The sequence below is a fragment of the Vulpes lagopus genome, chromosome 13 (assembly GCF_018345385.1).
Source record: "Vulpes lagopus strain Blue_001 chromosome 13, ASM1834538v1, whole genome shotgun sequence".
In the NCBI taxonomy this organism is placed as follows: Eukaryota; Metazoa; Chordata; class Mammalia; order Carnivora; family Canidae; genus Vulpes; species Vulpes lagopus.
The window spans coordinates 28,637,984-28,658,417 of NC_054836.1; the positions used below are offsets into that span (position 1 = coordinate 28,637,984).

The 20,434-nt window shown below is 36.4% G+C and overlaps 1 protein-coding gene across 7 annotated transcripts in view; it reads right to left on the reverse strand.

Moving 5' to 3' along the window:
• Positions 1–15,002: 15,002 nt before the first annotated feature.
• The window catches only part of DGKB (diacylglycerol kinase beta), a 704,768-nt gene continuing 699,336 nt past the window's right edge, over positions 15,003–20,434 (reverse strand). For all 7 annotated transcript variants that reach the window (XM_041728249.1, XM_041728247.1, XM_041728246.1 and 4 more), the window contains one exon: positions 15,003–18,568. In XM_041728249.1, coding sequence (XP_041584183.1) covers positions 18,461–18,568 — 108 coding nt within the window. In that variant the 3' untranslated portion in view covers positions 15,003–18,460. The remainder of the gene's footprint in view (positions 18,569–20,434) is intronic.

A 20,434-nucleotide genomic window follows, 5' to 3' on the forward strand; every position in this document is an offset into this window, starting at 1 on the left:
GCCTTCCGCTCAGCGCATGATCCCGGGATCCAGAATTGAGTCCCACATTGGGCTCCTTGTGGGGAGCCTGCTCATGTCTCTGCCTCTCTCTCTCTGTGCCTCTCATAAATAAAATCCTTTAAAAAAATAATCTAGTGCTAAAATTTGTGTTGCTGACCCTCTTCTCAGCTTTTTCTGTTCTGGCTAGTCAGGTTTTTGTTTTTCTTCTTTTTTGCTTGTGTATTTCTTTTTCGATGATTTTTTATTTCAGCCACCAAATTTTATTTAAATATCTTCTCTCATCATGAACACCCATTTCTAATTTCTCTATTTCCCTTCTAAACACTTAATTTCCTTTAACAAAAAAGTTTGAAACTATTGGCTATGCCCACATAACTGCAATTAAAAAAAAAATATTTTGAGAGAGAGAGAGTGAGAGAACACGAGCAGGGAGAGGAGCTGAAGGAGAAGCAGACTCCCAATTGAGTGAGGAACCTGATACAGAGCTTGATCCCAGGACCCCAGGATCATGACTTGAGCTGAAGGCAGACGCTTAACTGACTGAGCCACCCATGTGTCCCATGACTGCAGTTTCTTAACACTGAAGGGTGTTAGATGTGTTTTGGCTCTCTTCTACAAATATTCCTGACTTTATCATTGTAGAAACTCAACAAATATTTGAGGCATTAAATTTAAATGTGTGATATACATTCTATATTCTCATGAGATCACAAAGGAGTCATCAGAGGGAGGGGTTGATATATATCAGAGAGATACAATACTTTCTTATTAGACATATTACACTTGAACTCTTGAGTACCATTCATCATTGATCATTGGGTATTTCACAAGATTCTCAAATCTATATGAGAATTCTTTACTGCTACCGTCACCTGGGTTCCCTTGTTTCTCAAGGCTTAGATCACTGTTTTTCCAATTAATGTTAAAGGGTCATGAAACCAATTCATGGCCAGCCATGTTTTAATGAAGATATGATGTTAGTTTGGGTCTCTTTCCCACACGCAACGTAACAACAACAAAAGTAAGTTCAAGTTAGAGTACATGGATAAGCAGTTTATTCGTAATTTGATCCCAAGATATAGTAATCAGGGACTGAGAGTAATAAAATGGAGATAAAGAACAAACCAATTCACAGGAGTGTTATTCTGATCATTGCTATGGGCATCCAGGGCTAGATCCCTCTAGCATAGTTTTAGAACATTATGAGTCCTGTGCTTCAGAAGAAGAATAAAAGAGAAGGATTTTACCACTGGTTCCTGTTCCCTAATAGTCAAGGATTACTTAAAAAAATGTGTTACCTTATAAGTTTTTTTTTATATATAAGTTTTGTTGTTTTTGTTTGTTTGTTTTGGTATGTTTCTTGGAATGGTGGATGGCATTTCCATGTAGTCCCAAGCAGAGGTGGTTGAGAGGTCCCAAGGCAGAAACCAAGAAATACCTGATGCAGCTAAGGCACTTACTATCCTCTGTATAGATAGCAAGGATTATAGTTACATTTGAAGCACAAAACTTGCCCCAACACAAATGAAAAATAGGAAAACAGAGGCTATCGCCTTGGATAGGTTAGAAAAATACTAGAATATATTTCATTTAATATATTTGGAGGTACCAAAGGGTATTGTTTTATGAAAATTATATATCAATTCTTACTCTTAATATGCACAGGAGTATGTGTGTTCACACTTGTGTTAATAGATGATGAAGTAAAATATGCTTCTTGGCTTTGTTCTATGGTCAAAGCTCAAAAGTCACTTGAGCCATGTCCTCCCTTTGCACATACTGCTCTATTTTGACCTACTGCCTAGACCTGTTTTTTTCCCCTATTTCCTCATCATTTTGTGTTGAACCATAATAGTCTCCAATAAACAAAATCATACAGAACGTTTCCTCAGCATTGTTCAGCTTTCTTCTATTATTTATAACTGAGTGTTTATAGTTTGAGTATCTTGAATTAAGTACAAATATTATTTGGACAGGAGTATAGTTTACCCAGGAGGTTAAGTCAAAAGCTATATATTGTACTTTGTTTATTGCTGAGGAGCAATGGCTGCACTTTGAAATATACTTACAAAAAAAAAATCTAATAGTGCGTCCATCAATTGTTAAAAAAAATTAAACATCTGGAGTTTAAAAATCCGTTTTTGTGAACAAATCCCATATTATGTACTTGTTTGATGCCCAACGAGAAAACACAAGCAAAATAATGTTGAGAGGCCTACATATGAGGCACAATCTTTAAAAAAAAAATGAGTTTTGATTATTACATGATCTTCTCTAATATCCTCCTTCATGCAATGGTTTTCAGCTATAGCTAGGATATTTTCCAGAGGTAAAATGTTTGAGCCTACAGAAAACCAACAAGGCAGATCTTTTCACTATTATGGCATTCATGTTTAAAGACTACATTATGGTATATGAATTGACCCCTTTGTATAAATAATTCAGAACCCCTCTATTTTTTTGGTTGAGGGGAATAAAGCCTTTTTCAGCAAGGTGTTCTTCATGGCCTTCCTCAGGGAAATGTCACAGATGTTGGGGGAAGTGTGCAGCACGGGATGGAAGTTTGTATTTCATGCTTAACATTTGATATTATTGGTAATGCAATCACTGTCAAGCAGCCTTAGAAGGTCATTTGTGAATTTAGAATTTTCAGCCTTAAAATATATACATTTATCTTTATTTTGTAAGTGTCACCTTGTCGCCTCAGCTTTGCTTGGTTTAGAGCATTTGATTTGTTTTGAAAATCTTAAACTAGTGATGTCTAGATAGCTAAACATTTAAACTATAATTTCAAGTGCTCCAAGTCAAAGTTACATTGACAGAATTTTGTACTTTGGATTTCCACACTCATGTGTCATCAGTGGACATCTTAATATTGAGCATCACTAGATTTTAAATGAGGTACTATTTTCTTGCTTTTCATTTTCTATTAGTTTTAACAGCTTGAATGCTATTGAAGAATAACAGCCCTTTCTTTGGAAGAGGAGTTTCCATTCTTAAATAATTGCCAGCATTACTCATACACGGCTAACCACTAATATTCTAGCTTTGGGTATATGGCTTCTTTGGCCTCTTATTACATCAACTCACCAGGAAAAAGGGCCAGAAGTTTTGGTAATAAAATTCTCTCTGCTGGGAAAGAAATAATCACTTGAATATAGATATGTACACAGATGAACAGATGACGGAGAGGAAGGAGGGAACTGGGAGGTAGGAAGGGGAAAAGGAGTAGGGGAGGTGGTTAGAGGGACAGGAGGAGGGAGGGGGGACAGGGAAAGAAAAATAATGGCAATTGAAGTGCTGTGTGTAACTCAATAAGGGACCCCAACCCTCCATTTTCAGTAGTTTCCTGTTGCTGCAGGCTTAGAGAAGTGTAAAATAAAAAATGATATGAATAACTCCAAATCACTATTTGTTCTTCCATCTTAGTGAAATAGGTTGGAACTCGTGTGAACCAAGAAAATCTTTTTTGCTTCTTTAAGTCTCAAAGTCAAGCCCAACAGTCTACCTTATTTATTTTCCTGATCTTGGATTAGGTGCTTTACTGTCCCTGTATGTTGAGAAAACATGGAAGATTTAACTCATAGAAAAAGAATACCTATCTCCTTCAAAAACTTGTGTGCACAACCTACCACCTCTCCGACTCGGGACTCTGAAAACCATCTAGTCCTGCTTAGTCTTTTCAAAGGCAGAGAAGCACCTCCAGGTGTCTTTTACTATACTCTCCATCTGAGAGGGAACATAAAGACAGGAAGTGCTGTCCCAATTCATACAATAACCAATATGTTCTATAACTGATTATGCACCAGAGACTGTCCTAGGCTACTTATATTTAATATTTTATTCCTTGTAATGTAATAACTATTATGATACTCATTTATAAAAAGAACTGAGAGTATTATGAGTTGGGTACAATTGCAATGTCAAACAGCTAATAAGTGGAGGAGCTAGAGTTCAAAAGAGAAGTGTAAGGAGGTACCAAAGGGTGAAATGCTTTATTCTCCTTTTTTCCCCATCCAATGTCTTGTCGTCCAGCCATGTGTCCCATCATGCAGACTTCTTAGAAAGCCCCCCTCATCAGGGCATCGTAGAGACAGTCCAAGAATGTGGCCCACAGAAGGCACGTCCTTAAATGTTTTATTTTAAATCTTTGGAGTCTATAATTATAGTACTTCTAACTACAGTCTCTCTAAGATTTCCAAGAAGGGAAACTCAGGTTTCTTGAGAACGAAATCTGTTGCATTATGTGTACCTACTGAGGTGGTTCTACAAACATTTAACTTCTGTTTGATACTAGTGTCAAAACATCCATGTATGCTCCCAGAATCATGCTCAGCTAATCATCTGAAATAGCTGTTCAGAGCCTATGCCATTGAGAGTTAGTGTCCTATGGGATTGCCTTACTTAGGATGCAATTTTGAAGGTGAGAGATATTTTTACCAACTTTGTTTTTACATTTATTTCACTCTCCTGATGAACTTGCTTTTCCCAATATTCTCTAAGGACAGGATAAATTAATAGTAATGAGCTCATTTGGAAAGAAATGGGCTCGTGATCATTTTGGCTTTGTTCACTGTGCAGTAATGGCTCCTGCTCATTTTATTTTAAGGAATTTTGCTTAGGCAAGATGCTGAGTACAGCAAGGTGGTTTTCGCTAAAATAAACCTATTGAATTTTGGTGAGCCTTTGGGACAAAAAAGGAAAGACAATTGCCTATAAAATGTGGAATTGTTATCTTTTGGCGAAGAAGAACAGTAGGTGTGTGAAGCTTCTAAGTGATAAACATGTACGTTTCTAACTTCATTTGTACACCTGCCAAATCTCCCCAGCAGCTGTCTTCATTACAACCATCTGAGCACTAATAGAATGAGCCCAAAATTTCCCAAACAACATGCATCATAACTAAACTTAAAAGAAGGTTTTTATATCATCAGTTGGAAAGCTTCTGACAGTATGTATAGCAAATTTTAGAGTGTAAGGTTTGTGGAGATTTTTATTCCCTTTGTTTTACATAAACATCATGATTTCAAAAGATAGCACATTTAATAAATGGGAAGGAAAATACCAACAGAGTTTCTTTCATGAAACAAACTGTCTGGTATGGCATAGAGAGACTACTAAGACTGTCTTGACCTAATAGTCTTAAGCAAATAATGGAGTCCTAGCACAGATTCCTATTTTCAATGTACCCGATTCCTTATTTCCTTGTTGGAGAAGTTTGGAGAACATGGAAAGAGGATAATATTCCCTGTGTTTCTCGTGGAGATTCATCAAGCAGATGATGCTAGGCTTGCATCTGACCAGCTCAGCAGTTTGCTGACCTAATGTATGCTTTGTAAGGAAGCATCCCTACTAGTTTGGTTGTAATCCTTGATCTTCTATTAATGCTCCTGCTTTACCTTGGAGTCTACTCATTTGAAATAGGGATAAGGACTAGCATCTGTTGCATTCAGTTGTTGGAACTGTTAGATCATATAACGTGTGCAAAGTGCTTAGCATATTACCTGGCATGGACTGCTAAAGGAAGGCGATTCATCATCCCACTCATGTGAAAGTTAAAGAAATTTCTTTATGAAATGATTTCAACATTTGGATATTAGGACTTATCTAAGCAGGGTTTATGAAAGTTCTGAGGAAGTGTCCTGAAGGCTGGCATGCATTCTGATGTCATCCTTAAAAGGGTCTTGGTGAGAGGGTAGTCCATGTTGCAGAGCGAGGTACGATTCTCATCATAGGAAGAAAGCCCTAGTCTCTCAAAAAGAGAACAAGGCAGATGATTCTGAGTGCATGCTTGTGTTTCTGCACATGTGCACATGCGCAGCGTTTGCATCTGGCTCCTGATTGGGGAAAGAGTAGCTGACAAAACTCTGGAGTCCTACCTCTTATTTTGTAGTCCAGGAGATTTGAGATCAACATTTAAAAATTCTTAGTCTGTTGTTCATGGATGTTGGTGGATACATAAGGATGAACTAGTGTGACATTTATACAAAATTAGTTTTTCTAGAATAAATGAAACATTTAAAAAATTTTAAAGTTACATGGTCTGGGATCCCTGGGTGGCACAGCGGTTTGGCACCTGCCTTTGGCCCAGGGCACGATCCTGGAGACCTGGGATCGAATCCCACGTCGGGCTCCTGGTGCATGGAACCTGCTTCTCCCTCTGCCTGTGTCCCTCTCTCTCTCTCTCTCTCTCTCTCTCTCTCTCTCTGTGTGACTATCATAAATAAATAAAAATTAAAAAAATAAAGTTACATGGTCTGTTGGATTTTGAAGTTGTCTGATAGACTAGGAAACTGATGGGATTTAAAAGCAGATACAGTTAAGTTTGAATTCAGCTTTTCTCATATTGTTATGAGTTTTTGTGAGGTGTCTCCAAACCAAGTATCCATGCTTTGATAATCAAGTGGTAGGTAATTAATAACCTTATAGGGTTCTTAAGAACATTACAGTGAATAATATAAGGAACACCTGCAATAGCACTTGGCTTAGCACAGAAGTGGCGGAGAAATAATATAGGAGGCTATTTCCCTTTAATGACATTATCCTTGATAAACTAGGAAAATATGGTAGCTAAAAAGTTTACAGAGATGAACAAGAAAAGATGTTCCACATAAGAGAATAAGTGAATCAGGTAATATTAGAATATCATGATTCAGTAAATCCAATCACTTAATAACACTAACTAAAAAACAGTTTATTGAACTCCTATGATGTGCCAGGTACTAAATTAATTTCTTACATGCATCATCACAGCCCTAGAACCTTAGTAATTCCCTCACAGAAACCCTACCATGGCAGTAATTACCTGCATTTAATAAAGGAGCAAACAAGCAGAGGTTTTGCAATGCTGTTAAGTATCTCTCTTGTTACATGTAGAGGAAAAACAGAAAGTAACAAACCCATATATCTATATAAGTGAACAAGTTCTTCCTCAGTTTCTTTAAACTTCTCCTGTAATTTCTAATCTGGACAAAAATTTAAGAATTCCTCATATTTGGGTTTCAAATGTATAGGACATTTAAATGACTGATAGGTTACTCTTTTTGAGTACTGTGCATTTTTAATCATTTACTAACATCTTTATCTTGTCTGTATTATATTTTTTGTGAGCTTTTTTTCTTTTTAGAATTTCACACACCCTCTCTAAGGAGGCAGCAAAGTAGAAAGGCCAGAATGTGCTACCAGAACCCTGAGGATTTCTTTCCTGACCTGCTGAAATCTACTTTTTAACTTTGCAAAGTGAGAACTTTTTGAACTTCAATTTTCTCAATCATTAAAATGACATTATGGCTAGATTTTCTGCTATATCTTTATATCTCTATCTGAAAATGATTTCAAATTCATGTAAGTAAAACTAACAGAACTGCTTGAAATGTCTGCCATTTAAAAAAAAAAAGGTTATTTTATTTGAGCTGGAGGAAGAGAGAGGAAGATGGGAGGGAGGAGGAGAGAGGGTACCCACGCACGTGAATGGAGGGGAGGAGCAGGGGGAAGGAAGGAGAGAATTCTCAAGGTGACTCCCCATTGAGCACAGAGCCTAAGGACTCTATCCTAACATGGTGAGATCATGACCTGAGCTTAAATCAAGAGTCAAACGCTTAGCTGACTGAGCCTCAAAAGGCTTGTTTTTGGCATTAAGAAATCACAGCAAAATAGCAAATTTTTTTCTATTAAAGTGAAGAATTCACTGTTTCACCTTCACCATCTACTGGAGTGAACATATAGGATTATTCCCAAGACACTGTTGTAAGAAATATCCAATTAAAATTGCAGTTTTACTTTTTCAAGGGTTGTAGTTTGGTTATATACATGTTGACTCAAAATGCATATACATTTTTAAAAATACATACAAATTTTAATTCTTTTACATTTTAGATGCTATTGTTGAGTAACCCATCAATAAAACCCTTTCTAAATCAATCCATATTGAGTTTTCATATTGTCATTTGTTCTGGTCATATTAAACACAGATTTTCCTATATGAACTGCGTCTAGCAAGAACATTATATTGTCACTAGTAATAATATATATAAAAAGTATTTTATAATCAATCATACTGGATATTTAATTTATTCCTCTACCCCTGGCCAGAAGAATGCTTATAATAGCATTTTAGGAAGACTTTTGTTTATTAGAGGGCAAGTGGAATGATTTTAGATTTTGATTATATGAGAGAAACATTAACAAATAAAAGAAACGTGATTTGGAGCTTTCTAGCACTTAATGGCATAGTTCACTCTGAACTCTAAATTATTTATGGCACAGAAGGAGACACTTGGTAAATAACAGGAAAAGCACAGAAATCAAATACAGATTGCGGTATTTGCTGACTTTAACACTTGGGTGACCGAAATCCAAGACTAGTGATTTATTTAATCTAAACTACTTCCTAAAGGATAGTTACATTTCTGAAGGAAAAAAAAAATAAATTTGAACATTAGCAAAGGACTTTAAAAACTTCACAAATAATCCTTCTGATTGGCTGTTAAAGCCAATTGTATACAGCTGCCAGGAATCTGGAAATATTTTTTCTTAGACCTGCTGAACATTGAGAAATAGCCAATCTTATTTCAGTACAAATTAATGATGACCTGTGTTTGTGAAATGTGATATATCATCACCAAGGCAGTAAATAAACAATCACAGGAAAGTTGGAAATCTAGAGGTGTGTTTGTGTATACATGGGCACAAATATGTGTATAGGTATGTGGATTCACATGTATGCATGTATGTTTATGTCAAAAAATGTGAGAAGCTACTGTTTAGAAAAAAGAAACAATGAGGGGCAGCCCGGGTGGCCCAGTGGTTTGGCGCCACCTTCAGCCCAGGGCGTGATCCTGGAGACCCCGGATCGACTCTCGCATCAGGCTCCCTGCATGGAGCCTGCTTCTCCTTCTGCCTGTGTCTCTGCCTCTCTCTCTCTCTGTATGTCTCCCATGAATAAACTGATAAAATCTTAAAAAAAAAAAAAAGCAATGAAAACCACTCTTTTTGTAAACTATGATTAAATAGAGTACCTACTCCAAACTAAGATACAGAAAAATTGAACTTCTGAATTATCTTTCATTTAATGCACTACAACCTTTTCTCTGATATGCAAATAATTATCCTTACTTTTTAAGCATTTTATTTTAGTACTTCTCAAGAGTTTTCCTTATGTTTAAACTGCTTCTACTTGTAGATTCACTTCAGACTCCAATGGCTTGTAACCCAAGTATCTGCTTGGCCTCTTTTTCACAGAGGGAAATGATCACAGAGAATGCTTCCTTCTATTGAATTCAGTAGCAAAACCCTTCACTGGCATCGGCTCTGGATGACATCTGGTTTATTTGTTATGTAACAGATTTACTTTTTAAAAAGGTTGAAATTGCGATACTTTTTTCCTGGAATTTCCCTTAGAATTTTACTGTGCATACCTTTTTAAAAATTCAATATTTCTACCACTCAAGTTCATGGCCTACTCCCATTAAATATAAAAGCCACATCATTCATTTCAATTTCTAAGTGGTAGAGTCCAAATAACCGTAAGCCCTATTCCAGCTTTTACTTCTTTCCTCATTCATCATTGCACTCTTTTTCTGTTCCTTCTTTTCCTTCTCTCGTAATTTTCTTTTTCTTGGGATTTTGGAATTGAACATTCAGACTGACCATAAATCCAGTGAGTTTCCTGCTATCCAAGTCTGTAACCCAAAGGAAGCACTTTGTAAAAACTAAACTCCTAAATGTCAAAGATCTGGTTAGGCCTCCCCTACAATAATGGAGTACATTATAAATTTATTTATCTCTGAGACAGTAAGATCTTTTCAGGAGGAAACATGAAGGACTTTTGGAAGAAGGCAACCATTGTTAGTTGTCAAAGGGACCCTGAAAAAAGATGAAAAACATTGAAGGAAGGTAATCTTATTGAATTTGCAATTGTGACCAAGGCAAGCCCACTATACACATAAAAGGTGCTTAATTAGGCAAGATGTATGCATATATGTATTTATTCTCCAAGAGAAGCATAGGTAAGTAGACACAAATTATGGGAGGAAGGGAGAGGGGCAGAAAACCTGCAAAAGCATTTGATAGAACCTTTGGTGACTTCACCATGACTGAGTTCTGAGGTTCTTGCTCTTTCACACTAGTCACAGGAAATAACAAAGAAGCAATGGATATAATTGTAGGAGACTGTACAGAAATCTTAACCTCTGGTTCCCTGAGATTTAAAGGTAAAGAGACCAGAGACGAACAGAACGTTTTCACAAAGATCAACTAGCAGGGAAAAGAAACCAGATACCTAAAATAAAGTAACTGTGAGAAAAGGTAGATCTAAGCTGGTGTTTATGCTTAAGACAAAGGTCTAAACAGTCATGAAGGAGAGTTGGTATGTGCACAACTTTAACCTGAAGGAAGAAGCCTATTCCAACAGAGCAAGTACAGCATGGAGTTATATTTTGGGGAGGAAAGGACAAACATCTTGAGTAATGGAAGAGAAATCTAATTCTAGAAGCTACATTCCTGGTGGAGTCACTCCATCAACATACTGGAGAATCTGCAACAGCACAGTCATTACCACTTTGTTGACAACCTTCAATGGTGTCACCTAGTGGCTACAACAAATAACAGCTTGGTTTTCCATGTCAAGACTCCTCTTGGCCTCTCTCTACAACATCCAGTAACTTCCTCTAACTTCTCATAACTACAGGATCCTGGCGATTTCTTTACCAAATGGAGATAGGAATTGGTTTCTGTGCTAAGAGGAAAGATGAAAGCATCAGCCATCAATTGTAAAAATAATATGTAACTGTATTTGGGTCCTGAGTTGAAGAGAAGACCAAATATTAAACATGTGCCCACTGCCTTCTCTGCCAGAGCAGGACTCTTAATCTACTGAGAACACATTAGCAGGTGGTCCAGAGATAGCAGGAGAAGAGAAGTAGAGTCAGGAATAACCATGCAAGCACAAGCAATGATGTAACAGACAAGAACATACTTTCCTGTCATTTCCATGCAAAACCAAAGGTGGAAGACAAGCATTGTGGATGACTCTTGACATTAATTTAAAATCCATGTTATGTTGGTAGAGGAGAGCTAAAAGTGAGTGAATCTATTACAAAATATATCAACTCTAAACACAGCATGGGCAAGTGGGAATTAATAGCTAAGGTGCAAGGAGGGCTCAGTGGATAGAAAATTACTAAGAGAAACATCAGGGGCAAAGGTAATCAGTTATCACCTAGAGAAGGTGGAGGCTGAGAAGCCTGGTTAGATAGACGCTAAAGGTGATCAGATATGGAGGATGGGGGACTCCAACTAAACTGACTTAGGATTCCTGCTTAAATTGGACAGTACAAAGAAGTCCAGAAGTTGAAGCCGAGATGAAACAGAGTTCAAGAGAGCCTGATAGAATGAAATCAAAGACAGAATCTTTGAGACTCAACTGTACTGAAAATACCGCTGAATTAGTTAATTTCTCCCACATGTGTGGATGGTAATGGAGTCTCTCATAGATTTAAGGTTTAAGGTCTGGAATAGGAAAAGGACTTGAGTTAAGTGTCTCAAAGACAGGCTAAGTTTTAATGTGGCTGGCAACTTTTCAATGACTCAGAAAATTCTATCCTACAAATAAAATAAAAGACCGAGAAAATTGTTTACACTGTAAAATATTTGCAAAGTACTTTAATTTTCCCCTCCTAACACCTAGTAATTTACACATAAGCCAGTTTAAACTCATTAGCATTTGCCAAGCACACTCCTCTTCAAAAGCTTCAAACGGGGATGGCAATCCAAATAGCAAAGTAGGGCTTTGACCCAGCAGGTAGGGGTGGCTTCATTAGCTGACTGTTCGGCTGTTGTTCCAGCTGAAGCTCAACTTGTGAAATAAATGTGCAGGAAAATGTGGGGCAGACATATATAAATAATTTAACTTGAGAAGAGTACTCTAAACCTCTCATTTATAGTCACCTTTTATTATTTTCTTATTCCTACAGACCAGAGTAGAAAGTGTCTTAAGAGTCCCAAGAAGGGTAAAAAGCATTAATACAAGCAAATGTCCAAATAACTAAAACCAGGATTAAGCATATAATCTGAAAAAAATAAATTATTGAGATGTTGTCTTCAGTGGCATACATCTCATACGTCAGACGCTTTTGGTTTTCTCTTTTCCCTTATTAGAGTGCTACTAATCAAAAACTAATGAACTAGGAAATAAGATTTCTCTCCCTTTCCCCACCCCCCATCAGTTTATCTATACAGAGCCAAAGGTGAGGTATGTGTACTGGATTCTCACAATTCAAATGCATTTAAGGAAGGATTAAACAATTCAAATGCATTAAAGATTAAGCAACAGCACTTTTATTCTATTTTAAAAGGCATCAGTATTTTAGCAACAGCCCTGAACATGGTATTGTACCCATCTTCCTCTCTATATTAGTTTCCTACTGCTGCTGTAACACAAATTACCACCACTTCAGCAGTTTGAAAAAACGTGAATTTATTATCTCAGTACCCTAGCTCAGAAGTACAAAATGGGTCCCACTAGGTCAAAATGAAAGCTTTTTGCTCCTTCTGGAAGCCCTGAACTAAAATCCTTTTCCTTACCTTCTGCAGAGGCCCCTCACATTCTGTGGCTTGTGGTCGCTCCTTCTCCATCTCCAAACAAAATGGTGTTAACACCCTCCAATCTCTGGCTCTGATCTCTTCCACATCTCTCTTCCACTTTAAGGGATCCTTGAGGTTACATTGAGCACACCTGGACAATCCAGGCTACCTTTTATCTTAAAGGCAGCTGATTAGCATCCTTAATTCTATCTGTAACCTTAATTCCCTGTGGTTATGTAACATAACATATTCAAAGGTTCCAAATATCAGGGTGCAGACATCTTTTGGGGGCCATTAACCTACATACTACCTCTCCAGCATTCCTTGGCAAAGACAGCTATCCACATTCCCAGCCCCACCGGGCATGCGAACCCTGCACTGGCCCAATGATAACCACTTGTCAGTTAAATTGTGTATCATATTGTTCAAGTGTGTGCCATGTTGGCTATGAATTAACCGAAAAGTTGGAGATGCTGTACTACTGGATATGGGAAAATGACAAGAGAAGGACATAAGAATGAAATGTGTTTATTCAGCCAAAGTTTATAAGGGATAATAAAATCGTAAATAAAAAAAATAAAGGTCATATTTTTATGATTTATTGAATACAGACTATTTTTTATATAATACCTTCTAAAAGAAATTAATACCTGTTATGGAAACTTGGGAGTTTTGGTGGCTGTGATTTATCTATTCAAAGATTATTGGATATCTTATAGGGATGGCCCCAGGGGAACATCAGGGACTAGAATCCAGGGTTGGCTTTCAAATAACTCACCAATTTGTAAGACAATCAGACAAGGAACTATTTAGAAATAGAGTGAAAAACTTTAGCATAGGTCTTAGAGCGTTAAAGGGGCACAGCAGAGACTCACTGGAACCACTATGATGCAGAAATTCTCCAAAACAGAAGTGAACCAACCTTTGAGAAAGGGAATGTGCCACTGAGTATAAAATTTGCCAAAGTACATCACCAGAAAAAAAAAAAAAATCAATAAACATGGCACATGCAGTGGAATCCAAGTAGAACAATGTGGCTGCAAGTCAGTTTGCACAGGGGATTAGGAGGAATGTGGGTAGAGGAAAGGTTAAGAAGATCCAGCTCATGAAAGCCCTTGTTTGCCTGAGGATTTTGGACTATTATCATGTAAAACTGGGTGATGTGATGAGGAATATCATCCATTTCTAGAAAACTGCAGATGGTATTATAAAGGAAGGACCAAAATGGGGACGAAAAGAATTCTCCTGCTTCTTCCTTTGCTACTATGGCTACTACGTTAAAATTGTAGCCAGAAAAAATGTTCTGAATGTTTGCTGATAGAAAATTAGTTAGAAAATCATCTCTACTTACTCCTCACTCACAACATCCCAGACACAGATCCCATGTCTCTGTCCATTGTACAGACAAGAAGACTGAGGTTTAGAGAGATTAAGTAACTTTCCTCTGAACTCTATTCTGTCAAATGTGCATCTGGGATTAAAGTTGACACCTCTGCTCTCAGAAGCTTCTTAGAGCTCCCAGAGGCGGATTTACCTTGAGGTTCTCAAGCTGAATCTTCTAATTATCTTACTGGCATGGGCCCATTGTAAAACTTGACAGATGCAAGGAGGAAGCAGAAGCCTGGTCAAGGACATGACACAGTTATAGAGTGCTGTCCCAGCTCTGGGGGCCACCACATCCATGGGGAGACACTGCAGAACACCCAAGGTCGCCAACCTCAAGTAGAAGGAACCCAAAGAACTGCTGCCCTTTAACTGCTGAAACTCCTTTGTAAGATATCTTGTACAAGTTAGTGCCCATGAAAGATGTACTGAAGTCTGTTACATAAAATGAAATTACAAATGGGTTTCATCCAGAGAATTCAGTGTAAGTCCTCACAGAACCCCTGACCTACTCTTTCAGGCTCCACGGGTCTATCATCTAGTCTGTTGGTGTTCCTGGGATCTCTGAAACTGTTGGAATAATGTTCACAGCAGCAAGTCAGGGCCAAAGCAGCACAAAATAGAATGGTTCAGCTCTTACTGATAGAATTCAGTTCCTCAAAGCCCAGACTCCTTCCTCTCTGACAGGAGACCGAATGGCTGGCTTGGTATTCGCCAGAGATTTGGTGGGGTAGACTGATGGCAACTGCTTCAAAAAGTTCAAGTACAGACAAAATCTGCCCAAAATGGCAGGAAGGAATGACACTTAACTGAGAGGTTAACATTTTTATTTCAAAAAGCAGGATACTGTATATAACACCTTCTAAAATATAATAAGGTACTGTAATGAAGTGAATTCCTTTTTTTGAAACCACAATAAGGATGTATAGAATCCTTCAACGTGAGTTTGTTCAAATTTTACCTAAATAGAATGTAATATAGTTGGGAGACAAAAGGGGTGATTTCTGCCTGTCACAAAATAAAAGCTCTTTTGCGGGTTTTATTTGTTTATTTATTTATTTAAATTTTACATCCTTAACATATATTACAAGGGCTTCATTGTTTAGAATATACATACTGTATTTGAATAATTGTTTGGGAGTTATATGTGCCATGAAAGGTACATTTTCCTTTTTATAATCAATAAACAACAAACTGACACAAAAAGGAATGGAACCATTTAAAAGTTTTGTCTCATTCAAAATAGAATACAGTCTGAGATTCAACACAGATTCTTCCTTGAAAGCTGCAATTATTTCCCATCCCCCTAAAAAAGAAAAAAAAGAACAAAATGCAGAAACATATACACAATTCATCGGATTTAAATTTCTACCTGCAGTAGACTACACTAAACATCTGAGCCTTCTGCTTTGTTATGGCTATAATCACATAGATAGTTTAAACATGAAAACTGTTTTAAAAGTTTGCTTTTATTCACCTTCTACAAGATGCCTCCTTTCTCCACAAATAATCTGACCAGCACTTTTTGCTTCAAATACACATGGTATACATATGTATGTGGAAAAATACATTTATGTCCTTTAAAATTTCTGGGTCCATATAGACATGTCCATTCCTATTGGAAGCATGGATGATCCATCCAAGATTCTTCTGGAGTGTGTATCAACTTGGTGTATTGCACTGTTTAGCAAAATGCCTATCTCTTTTCCCCTGTTCCTCTGTCCCCTATAAGTCCAGTGTTAATTTTTTACTTTAGAGTTTCATCTACTTAAAACTTTATACTACAGTTTCTATTATATTTAAAAGAGGTTGACTCAACAACGCACCCACACACAGAGAAGAAAAAATTCCATCTTGAAAAGCTAACATTCATTATTCAATATTTTAATATACCATAGAACTTTCCTTTGAGAATTTTCCTTAAAATATATATTCTTCACTTGAAGCTGTCATAAAAATGGAAAGAATATCTTCTCTGATTTTTAAAACCATCAAAGTCAGGTTTTTAAAAGCTACTTTCCAAACCCCAGGAGTAGTGTATTTGGAGGGCAAGCACATCAGTATCTTTAGAAAATGAGTTGAAGACAGTAACATTTGATTCCTATTTGAACATTTATTATTTGTACCAATGAATTCTGACTGAAAAATGTAACTACTATTATCACTAATTATAGTTACGTAGCTACACTGAAGTAAAGCTGCATCCCTTTATTTCAACTATGGAAATCTGATAGGCAGGGTGTTTGATTTGTCCCATCCCACTGTCTCTTCAACAGCTTTCTACTGCACAGATTGTTAAGAATGATTCACAAACTGTTGCTGCCTTCACACTACATACTATAAAAGGTAGCCAAGACATAATTGTATGTGTACTGAACATAAAATAATTTGTGGCTTCAGAATATGTTTTGATACAAAGCCTGCCGGCCCATTGTAGAAAATTTTGTCAATTTATGTAAAAATATTTATTACCTGTAACCATAGATACACAAAATCAATGTGTGTGTTATGTAACATTATGTCAGTAATGCATTTGTTACTGTTTAGAGATTTCTTTTGCTCCAGATTACTGTGCTGCCAAATAACTTTTTTTTTTTTTTTTTTTTTTTTATACTAGGGCAAGTGATTGCTGTGCTACATTTGCAATTGTAATGATAATTTTCCTGGGAATGCTAAATTATGTCTTAATTTTATTCAAAAGCTTTTATTTTCAAAGCAATTAAACTTATTGTTGATTGATATTTACCATCTAATGTTCCTGGAACACTAAAATAATACGCTTTATACATAATCTTCCATTATAGTACATTGCTTGAGAGTAGCTATTTGATATAACAGCATTCAGTTGAGTTTTCAAACCAAAGAACAAAAATTATAGCAATTTCACTTGAAATCCATAAATCCATGCACAGGACTGTGTTCAACAGAATCACTAAATGCTATTTGTTATTCAAAGATGAATGAATCAATAGAAAAACAGAACTGATAAATCATTAGTACTTTAATGCAGAGTGGAGGGAAAAACTAATAAATCATGCATTTCAAGCACTTGTTTTCCTTATGGCATGTTTAAAAACATAAAACATGCAATGATGAGATGCAGGTCAATATGAGTGAACAATACTCAAACTGCCAAGAATAGCATTTCATCTTATCACATAAATTTAATGAAACACTAAGAAAAGTACATATTCCATGATTTCTTTCAACAGAGACTCCAACCATACCATGAATACTGTAAACAATGATCTGGACCAACATTTCCAAATAAACATTCGAAATGTCGTAGAGATGGGAGTGGTATAGACATGGGAGAGGACTAAATGCATGCATGATTGGCTTCAGTGAGCTTAATAGTCCTTAGAGGTATCAATTTATACTAGAACAAAACTGATACAATCATTTACTTTCTCAAGTGCACTTAACTGATCCATTAAAAATTACAGATACCTATATTTATAAAAGACCCAAAAAAGCAAGAAATCAGCGATTGAGCTTTGATTGTGTTGTATGGCCTATTGTCTGCATAAGGTGACAATTTTAGTTATAATGGGTAATTCACTCTCTTCCAGAGTTTAAGTCATTAAAAAATTAATCATGAGAACAATACATTTTCTCCACAATGCTAATTAATTATACATTAACCCATTTCTCTCAAACATCTTTTTCTGAATCTTTGGTGGGAAATAGTATATTAGGCACATAGTTTCAAAATATATATTTGGTTACTGGTGTGGTTATGAATTTTCTTCTAGATCTACATGCAGAAAGGAATAAGGCTTGTCATATTACCACACTTTGCTGCCAAGTAACTTGTTTCTGTTTTCACTTATTTCAGGAATGAGAAACAAAATGAAACAAAATAAAAATCACTTTCTATTTTTTTTAGCACAAGAAAACTTTATTCCTGATATTTTAAATTCCACTCAGAAGGATTAAGATGTTGAAGAAAAACTATTTAGATACAGCATGGTGTTGTAGAGAACTATTTAATAAAACCTTCCAATTAAAAGTTTCTCTTCAAGTCATAGTTCAAAGATCACTGATACACTGAATCTAAAAGGGAGAAGTATCACAATCTGTGGTTATGATCATTGTAGCAATACTGATTAGTGCTTATCAATAATTGGAATCACACAGAGAATTAGATTTCCCATGGTATTTCCTTTATGTTTCACAGATTTCTCTCATAGGGTAGCAAATGGAAACTGAGGGAGGAATGAGTGGGAGACATAAAAATCTATGGGAATGCATGCAACAAAAATATGCAATACCACTTCATGTAAACTTCTGCCTTCTTCATGCAAAGATGCCTATAAAAACTGAGACAAATTTTCTAATAGCTGAATTGTACATTAGCTCAGTAACAAAAACTGTTAAACCAATTTTATGATTTTGCGTGAGCAAGAGAATTGAAATGGTTCAAAGATTTCCAGCATAAGTTTCCATGGCCCAATTATGCTAATTAGATCTCTAAGAATAAAATGAGACAGGTTTATTCCTTGCTTCGGTTTCTTGTCCTTTTGACGAGGGAGCAGAACAACCCGGTTTTTGGAGGAGGACCCATCAGCATTGGGGCTTGGTTCTTGTGTGTAATTTTTATCTAGGGAAAGAAAGAGAAAGAGAGTAATCTCCAAATATAACACCAATTTCAGAGAATCTCTGTTAAGGCTAATAATATTCCATGAACTACTGGAACATCACAAATATAAAATGCAGTTTCAGAGCTTTTTCTACTTCAAAAATATATTTTTTAAAGATTTTATTCATTTATTCATGAGAGACACAGGGAGAGAGGCAGAGAGATAGGCAGAGTGAGAAGCAGGCTCCCTAAGGGGAAGCTGATGCGATTCTCTATCCCAGGACCCCTGGATCATGACCTGAGACAAAAGCAGATGCTCAACCACAGAGCCACCCAGATGCCCCACTTCAAAAAGTATTTTTAAGGGAGACAAGAATTTGCATTTAAACCATATTCTGATGCTCAGGGTATTAAGAAAAATAAAAATTAACTGAAATCACATTTTAAATATCATGTTATCTCTAACCTCATTTGTAACAGCCCAAACTCTCTTTCAGCCACATGTTATCTAGGATAATTCACTGACCATTTAAGCAGGAAAGGACCCACCATTACAGTACTCAGAATCCCAGTTACAGTCCGACATCAAGATGTACTGGGGATCAAGGCAAGCCTTATTTATCTTGCTAATCAGATTGTTTCTCTCTTTCAACATGAACTGCAAGGTTCAATTTCAAAACAATCATTAGGAATAAAAGTCAAAAGTTAACGTGCATAAAAGGTCAGAAATGATGAACTAGCTTTCTAATTTGTTAATTAATTGGTAATAGAATAGAATCAAATATTGAAAAGCCTGCTTAAAACACTTTGGGAAACTGTTCTGAAGCTACTCGTTTTGATTTCTTTGATATAAAACTACGAATCACCTTAAATGAGACAACCTTAAAGTAGATTATGTCTGCAATTTTCTCTAATTCAAGTCTAAATTAGAGAAGACATTTTATGAATATATGCTATGCTCAAAGCTAATTGAAAGCAATTATCAAAGTGGCATTTTGTCTGTGACTTTAAGATACATTGTAAGATAATAAATGATTCTCATTATGTAATAAAAAGGTCACATCTTGCCTTTGGGCTAGTGACGCTAAGAGTTTTTCAAAAGCAATCTGAGACATTTTCTTTAGAGAACTGCGACTAATACAAGAACCATCGCTTATTAAATATCAGTTGTCACCTGCACAGCACCCGCATCAGAGATGAGTATTTCTTTCAAAAAGAAACACCACCTCATTAAAAGCTGCAAAAATATATCTCTTAAAGTGCATCCCTGACATTTTCAAGTTAAAATGAATATCCTTCACTTGTCATTCACTAATAGCAATAAAACACATGCAAAAAAATGTATGTCACGTGGACTGGATCATAAAAATCGGCACTGGGGCTTTTGGGAAATGGAGATTCACTTCACAGTCTAGAAAGACAGAAGTATGTCAAAAACCTGGAAAAATGAACAACTTTATTTAAGTCTGTTGGAATCAGGTTATTCTGGGAAGATGCAATGTTCTTTTTACTGTAAAAAGAAATTGCACCTGTAAAAGGCCAGTAGGCTAAGCTAGCCCCAAATGCTCTGGATGTATGGTTTTGTTTTATTTTTGTTATCTTATGAACTGTGGATTTGTTAGCCAGATAAGATCCCAGAATGTAGGCATCTATGTAGATTAAAAAAGATCTCTGCCAGATTTTCTCTCTTAATGATTCAGCTTTAGATTATGCCATTGATTTTTTAAAAGATTTTATTTTTTATTTACTCATGAGAGATACAGAGCAGGAGAGAGAGAGGCAGAGACACAGGCAGAGGGAGAAGCAGGCTCCATGCAGGGAGCCCGACGTGGGACTCCAGGATCATGCCCTGGGCTGCAGGCAGTGCTAAACTGCTGCACCACCCAG